This window comes from Chaetura pelagica, unplaced genomic scaffold (assembly GCF_000747805.2).
Source record: "Chaetura pelagica isolate M959 unplaced genomic scaffold, ChaPel_1.0 scaffold36, whole genome shotgun sequence".
Taxonomy (NCBI): domain Eukaryota; kingdom Metazoa; phylum Chordata; class Aves; order Apodiformes; family Apodidae; genus Chaetura; species Chaetura pelagica.
This window is the reverse complement of record NW_009953726.1, coordinates 2,444,493-2,452,315: the sequence shown is the minus strand read 5'-3', so window position 1 is coordinate 2,452,315 and position 7,823 is coordinate 2,444,493. Positions and strand designations below refer to the sequence as shown.

At 38.9% G+C, this 7,823-nt stretch overlaps 1 protein-coding gene across 1 annotated transcript in view; it reads left to right on the top strand.

The window, feature by feature from the left end:
- Positions 1 to 4,319: 4,319 nt before the first annotated feature.
- The window catches only part of HIF1A (hypoxia inducible factor 1, alpha subunit (basic helix-loop-helix transcription factor)), a 22,242-nt gene continuing 18,738 nt past the window's right edge, over positions 4,320 to 7,823 (top strand). The window contains exons 1-2 of the mRNA XM_010000698.1: positions 4,320 to 4,362; positions 7,115 to 7,158. Of these exons, the coding sequence (XP_009999000.1) occupies positions 4,320 to 4,362; positions 7,115 to 7,158 (87 nt within the window). The remainder of the gene's footprint in view (positions 4,363 to 7,114; positions 7,159 to 7,823) is intronic.

Below are 7,823 nucleotides of genomic sequence, written 5' to 3'. Positions count from 1 at the left end.
GTAGGGAAAAAAAGGTCAATAAATATTAATAACACCAGCAAATGTCAGCAGTGCTATAAGCCCAAACTGTTCTGAATTCCTAAGAGTGCACATGCTCACTGGTGTGCTTCTGGCCTGAAAATCTTGAAGACTCTTGCTGAGGCTTTGTAACTCAATGGATTTACTTTCTTGAGTGTGTTCATGTTGTTCAATAATAATATTGCACCAGTTTGTTAGAAAGCTGGATTTTTGGTATTAAAGGAGACATTGAATGACAGAAACTGCTGATTTTTGAGTATTCTTTTTCGTACAGCAGAAGAGAATCTGGCAGCATTATCTCAGTTTATTCTTGAAGAGCTTGTTGTTGTGATACGCCAACAAAATGATTCTTAAATGATTGCAGAGTATGCATTGTTAAGTAAACCCGGGGGGAAGTACCACATGGTTCAGAAGTGGTGTAGGAGAGCTTCTAGATTTTCCTGATGATACTGCTCTTTCAAGGAGATGCAAATACTGATCTGCTTACATTGTGTTCTTTGAAAAAAAAGCAAACCCAAACGGCTTCAAAACAAAAACAAATTTTTCAAGAAGGTTAGTACGAAGGTGCAATAACCCGTTTCTAGCAAGCTGATGTCCAAAAGGAAGGAATATTCCAGATCAGAAGTCATCAGCTCAAATGCTCCTTTTATCTTCACATACACAGTTATATAGGCAGGTATTTACATGCCTCAGAAAAACCACCTAGGTAATGCATGGAAAGAACTTAGACCTTAATCATCTTTTCATGTTATAACAGCCCCTTTCTCTTTTGAATTTGAGAAAGTTTGAGCATTTTGAGCCTCTCCTGAGAAACCTCTTTTGTGTTAAAAGCATGGGGAAGAGTAGGCAGGAGAATCTGAATTTTCCACTGAGTACTGCTCTGAAATGGAAGATGCTTGGGGGTTTTATGACTTTGGGAGCTACAGAAATGGGCCAGGAGAGGTGGTGAACCTTTTCACTCAGTAATGACTGAAAATTCAGGAGAGATACAGGTTTCCAAATTACTAGTGGATATGAAGACTGTTAATGTCTTCCTCTACTGAGATCTCTGCTCTTTAGTTAGAAGAGAAGTCTCTCTCTGAAAATTAAGTTCTGAAATTACTAGAAACATGAAATCATGTGAATACATGCCAGCACATATGTATCTTTATAAATACAGTTTATGTAGGTGATGAACACTTTAGGATTCTTTGATGTGGAGCCATAGCCTCAGTTGATGTAAATTAGCACAGGTTCATTGAAGCTATGCCTGTTCATACCAGCCTAGGGGTTTGGTCCAAGATCTCAGAGTAAGTGCATTGATAAACAGGAGTTTCATCATATGCATAATCTGTAATTTATTTCTGTTGAAGCCTGATAATATTGGGACTTGGACAAAAATGCCACCTTTTAAAACATTGAGATGTTTTAGTACCAATATATTTGAAATTACTCTGGTGGCACAGAAGAACTAGTGCTTGAAGAAGATCTATTAGTAGTTCCTTAAAGATACCAAATACATAACTCTGTGTGTGTTAGGAGGGACACTATGCAGCTTCTGTTTAATTTGGTGTGAATGAATGCTTGCTAAGCATTTTGAAGGAAAATGTTACAACAGATCTACACCAAAATAGGACCTGAAGTTCAAGGGAAGAATTGAGGAAAGTGAATTCAGCAGCACTGAACTGTGCTATTGTATTACAGCTGTAGAAGGTTTTACCAAGTAACTTCATTAAATAAACCTTTTCAACTCAATTTGTAATAATCCTGGAAGTGTTACCTGAAAATGATGACCCATTTTGTTTACCAGAAAGAGTAGTTTCACTGTCAATCCTAACCCAAAACCAGATTGGTGTTACTTTATGAAAATCCATGCATTTCAAGAAGCAAAAGAATTTGAGACCAGGACACCTGTTTTTGTGGGGTTATTTTATGCAGCTCACAAACGAGCACAGCAAATGGGCTGTTCTCCTAGGAAGTTACTAGAGGATTACACCCTTGTCCCTTGCTCTCACCCATTGGAAGAGATGGGAATATGTTCCAAGGAACAGAAGACTTGAAGTAATACGCATCATAAAGAAAAGCAGCAGCATTTACTAACTAAACTAAAGAAAGGAGAAGCTCTATGTGATTTAGCTGTTGATGGGAATCTTCAGTGCTCAGTCTTTCAGAAAGGACTTTTTCCTTGCACTATTGAATCTACTGGATGTTGAACTGATGTTGCAGCAGGCTTTTTGTCCTACCTCCTGTTAGCATTATCTAGACTGCTTAGTAGATTTGTTTGTTCTTTATTCATACAGAAAAATAAAATTTTGTATCTCTTCTGTTTTGGCTTTTTTTTTTTTAGTTCTTAAAACCTTTAATCATTAAATACCCACTTAACTGAAAGCTGTTGAGGATTGTGAGGTGAGGAGGCAAGAACTTGCATGGAAGCAGTAAGGGAAAATGTCCAGCCACTAGTCTGGAAAACTTGAATGCAATGACATAAAAAAAATTATATATTTTAAAGCCATGATTTAGACTAAAATTAGTTACCTCATCACGAGTCTCCATCTGTTTTAGCTACGAGCTGCTGAATCTTCATTGTTAACTGAGAGCATGTCAGGTATCTTGGGGATATGTTTTGCATGTTTTTTTGTGAGTCTGGTAGATGCAAAAGCAGGAGGGCTGCAGGGAGAGGAGCACTTACTGGCTAGTTCTGGCAAGCCCATGTCCAGATATCTCTAGAATAATTGTGGTTTTTCTGTAATAAACAACATAATTTAACTACTATGTATCTTTCATCCTAAAGGGCAGAGCATAGATAATTAAAATAATAATCATGTATTCCACCAAAAAGCCAAATAACCTAGTTGGAAAAACAAATAAATGTTCTTAACAACCAAACACTGTGTGCCATGTGGTTATTTTAAAACAGTAAATTACTATGCAGAGATAGGTTACATTGTTTAGTAAGACACAGCAAAATCACTTCACCATATTCTGAATTAGAAATACTAATTTTGGGAGTTTATACCTTCTTACTCACACTTTCTAAGCAGGGAGGTAATTGGGGTTTCAGATCAGTTTAAGGCCAAATCCGGGTGATGGATAATCTTGGCACTGTGCTGGCTTCAGAAGTTTTGGGCTTGGTTGCCAGTTCTTACATGCCATAATTCACCTGTCTGTAAAAGGGCTGTTCATATAGACTTCATGGTCTTGATAGCAAGAGTTGATTTTGTAACCTAACATGTAGCTCAGTGGAGTCTCTTCTTTCTGCCTCATTTTGCAAACAGCAATAGGTGTCAGTGTTCGCTCAGAGCATTTCTGCTGCTGTAGCTAATTCAGTTTGAAATGCTTGCTTGCTCTCTTAATTCATTAGGGGTTTTTTTTTCAGTTAGGTTTATTTTGTTGGTGGTCAAGTTATGGTAAATGTCTGTAACTACCCTCATGTAAAGAAAATGGTTTAAATTGCTATGTTTGAAGCTAACATACAGAGGAATGAATTTTAATAGTTTATTCACACAGATGTTGTCTCTGCTGGATATTATACTAGTTTCTGCAATCAAATATCTTCTGAATCTTTCCTACTGTATGTAAGGAACTTCTCATTTCTTTTCCCAACTTGGATTACTGGGCAGTAGTGTTCATTAATTCATAATGAGCAAGACTTTCTTCTAGAACGTCACATGCTTGTGATTACACATTTGGTTTTTTTGCTTGGTATTTTCCTCGCAAGAACTCTCTACACAGACTACAAAATAAAGAGATTTGGTAAATCAAATTGACAAAAGCAATAATACTTAAAACCATATCAAAGGAAGTAGAGGCAAAACTGTAACCCAGAGTTTATAATATACTGGTAGCTGAGAGGCTGCTCTAATTCTGTAATGCAGCTATAGAAGGAAGGCTCACCCCTCCTAACCACTTTGGAAAAAGTAAATTTATGGAGAATTTCCAGTTATATTGCAGTTCCCAGAAAGCCTGTCTGTTGAACTGAAGATTCAGACTTTGCAATACGTGTTTGAGAGCACAGTCTGAAATGCCTTCTCCCCTGCCATTGGCTGGGAGGAGTGTTTGGACACCAGAAATGAGTGGCCTTGGAAGCTGGCACACAAGGTGAAGCTGGTCCTCTGGCCCCTGTCCTCCCACTCCATTTCCTGGCTCTCCTCTGTTTAAACAACAAAGATTGGGGCTCCCTTACAAGATTGATTGTAGTGGACCCAGTTGCCCCAACCCTTAGCTCACAGCCTGTTGGACCATTTGCCTGCTGAGCCATGAGCAGCCCAGGCTGCTGCCAGGGCAGACAGGGATGCTGCTGTTGGGCTGGGAAGCTGGGGGCAATGGGGCTTTCAGAGCTGCCTGCCACCCTGGGTGACATTTGGGGTGAGTCCATCTCAGGAATAGGTAGTGTTGACTCTACAGCTCTGTCTCCCCTGGCTGAAGTTGATCAACTGAAATGAAAAAGTATTTTTAAGGAGGTAAGGAGGCTAGTTGGCATATTCTCTGTCCATGCCAGGTGGAAGATGAGGGGCTTTTGTTTTCTGGGTGTGGGGGTTTTTTTGGTTTTGTTTTGTGGGTTGGTGTTTTTTTTAAGAATACTTGCATCATTAACTCACCATATATTTAAATAACTGGATTGGACTGGTGTTCTCTTACATAACAAATGAGTGTTTCATATGAAGTTGTCTTCAGGGAAGTTGAGTTAGACTATGCTAGTTTTTCTGTGGTAAGCACTGGGCTTGCCTGGGACTTCTTTCCATGGAAGAATAATTTAGTATATATTGCAGCTAGCAGCTATGGATAAAATGGAGACCTAACAAACAGAGGAGACAACCAAATGGCTGCAAATTCAGCACAAAGGACTAGAGCTCTATTGTAATATGTTCTTTGTCATCTGTATCTTTTAAGTGAGCTTGTATCTAGGTGGTATTTTGTTGGCTGAAGTGTTCAGTTGTGCTGCAGGTGAGAGTGGTTGGCATGGACATGCCCAGGGTTGAGCTGTTTGTGGCCACCATGGGCACAGCCAGTTATACTGATGGAATTATACCCATATTGGGCTGTTCTGCTGGGCTACGGCTGCAAACCTTAGGAAGGAATTGCATCTCTGTACATACAGCTGTGCTGGCAGAAGCAGCTGGTTTAGGCTAGGCAGGAAAAGATGAGCAGCTTTTGTACCAAACCCAGGAATGATTTCAACCTTAAAAGCAAAATATGAGGCCACTGACAGTTCTACTTTCTAAGTTCCAACACTATCATGATAACATATGATGTTAGTATTTCATTGTAATAGTTACATTTTGGGTTGGTTTTTTGTTGTTTTTTTTTTCACAGTGAAGTAAAAATAAAGCTGTGTTATAGTGGATATGGGCTTTGTGACTCCATTTCTAAGCCAGGTATTTTCAGTATTAGTTTTACACTCTAACATGGAAGTACTGTGTATTAAATCCTGTACTGGAAAGTGATGGGAATTCATGTCAGAACTGAAAACTAGTAAAACTTCAGTAATGAGATGTATTGGATTTGAGGCACATCATTTGTTTGGATTATATTGCTTCCACATGATCTATTTCTGTGAAACTGCTACAGATACTGTGATAAATACAAAGCCACTTGATTGTAGGAAACGATTTTGAATAGAAAAATAGGAATCACTGTCTGAAGATGCTTACAGTTTTTTCAGAATGTGCTCAAAACCAGAAAGATGACCCTGGATTAATTAATACATGCACAGTAGTTCTACCTGGGAACTGGAAACAGCTAGAGAGAAAAATATGCATGATTTAGGGAGCCAGTAAGTTAGAATGAGAGAGAGGCTAGAAAATAGATAACAGTAAAGCCACATACGGGAAAAAAGCCAAACCTTCACCCTGATTGTGTTAATGTAATACTGTGTATGCAGTGTAAAGTTTTCCTTGTCACTGGCTGATGATAAAAGAAACTAGAAGAAGACAAAGCTGACATGTTGCACATTTTAAGATCTGTCTGCTAACCACTTTTAATTTAGTTAGTGATTTTTAATGGAAATTTATCAGTTAGTGATGGCATTTTCCAGGGTTTTTTCTAGTCTTAGTCACTGATGGTAAATGAGGAGGAACAAGTCAGATTTCAATGTGGCAGTTGACAAGTTGTACACTTGAGATGAAAACTGTGGGCTGCATTTAGAAGCTTGGGAAATCACTTGTAGAAATAGGCAGTGGTGGGCGGAGGAGTTTTTGAGGTGATATGAGGGACAATGTTGTTTGAGACACGCTCTGGCCCAAATGGCTCATGTGTCCATAATAACAAGAATGGCACGTTAGGGTAGAGAGGCTGTGCACATGGTTCTGCTGCTGGCGTGCTTTGTTCTGAAGGCTGCTGGGCTGCTTCTTGCTGCAAAAACCTTCTGTAAAACTTGGCTTGTATTCACCTTGATGTATTTTAAAGCCTTTTTGATTTGAGACAGTGAGTGAGAGCCTTGGGTAATACCCTTCAGGTGAGCTCTTCATTCAGCTGCAATTGTGAAATACGGTTTTGCTCTGGTTCACCAACCTGAATATCTTTTGGCACTCAAATACTTATTCAGCTATTGCATGTAGACATCTCTTACATATAAAAAGTGCCTAGTATTGGGTTTAAAACTGTCAGTGAAACGTTGCTTTCTGTGAGCTGTGGTATATAACCTGCTTTGGATAGCTTTCTGCTTCTGTATTCTTATGGCAGAAATACAAAATGGAAATGAATGTCTGGCACTGAAAATTGCTCAGGAAACATCAGACCTGAAAATGCATGCAATTTCCTGTCTAGCACCGGCATTTCTGATATTTTCATTGCATATATAATCCACTCCTCCGCCGAGATTTTCTTCTGAATCTTTCCATGTTTTTCTTTCAAGCGGGACTGGTAGCAGAAGGTTGCAACACAGCTCTTAAGTTTGGGGTTTAACTGAAATGGAGCTCAGGTTCCTGTTGTCTCTACAGTATGGTGTTTTTGTTGTGAAAACCATGAGTTTTAAACATGGACACTTCTGAAAATCTCTCTTAAATTCTGTTATTTATTTAAGCTGATTTAGTGGCAGTTCTCACCTTGCTGTTTCAAGTCCTGATCCTTCAGCTCCCCCTGAGACCAAGCTCACTTCAGAAATACATTTTCTTTACAGGAATTCAACATCCCCTAATTGACTGCACAGACACTTACGGGCAGGTACATGCAGTGATTGGGTTTTTTTTCATTTACTTTGTGCAACTGAAATTAAGAAAGTTGTGACAGTGAAGAGTTTAATTTTTGCCTTTTTTCTGTGATTTGGTGGCATGCCACATTGAGGCAACTCTGACTTCACTAGGTAATTAAACCTCATTTGGGGATGATGACCTTTTCCCTATTAATTTGATCTATTAAAGAAATGCTCTTTGAAGCTGGTAGTTAATATTCCTACTTAAATTGCTGTGTTTTACTCAGATTGGTTACAGCTTCCTTGTAAAGAGCAGCTAAAAATAACAAACTTGTGCTGTACAGTTTAAGTAACTATCTATAGTAGTAGCCTTTCCAGAAAGGAGATGCATAGCAAGAGGGAAAGGAGACTGCTGCTCAGAGAGCACTGGTTGGTACCAACATTGCACTTAAGTTTTGGCCCTTGCCAAGTCAAGCAGCACTTCATTCTCTTACTTGGGGATTAATTTTTAACAGAAGCCCCGTGAAGCTTGATTTGAGCAGCGTTTCAGCTGGTAATTAATAATTCAATGGTTGTGAGAAGTTTTGACTGTTCATGTTGAAGTCTGCTGGTAAGAGAATACCAGGCAAAAATCTAGAAAGTGGTGGAAATACTTTCAAGAACATCAGGCTTTCAGAAAGAAAATACAAGGGAAAGA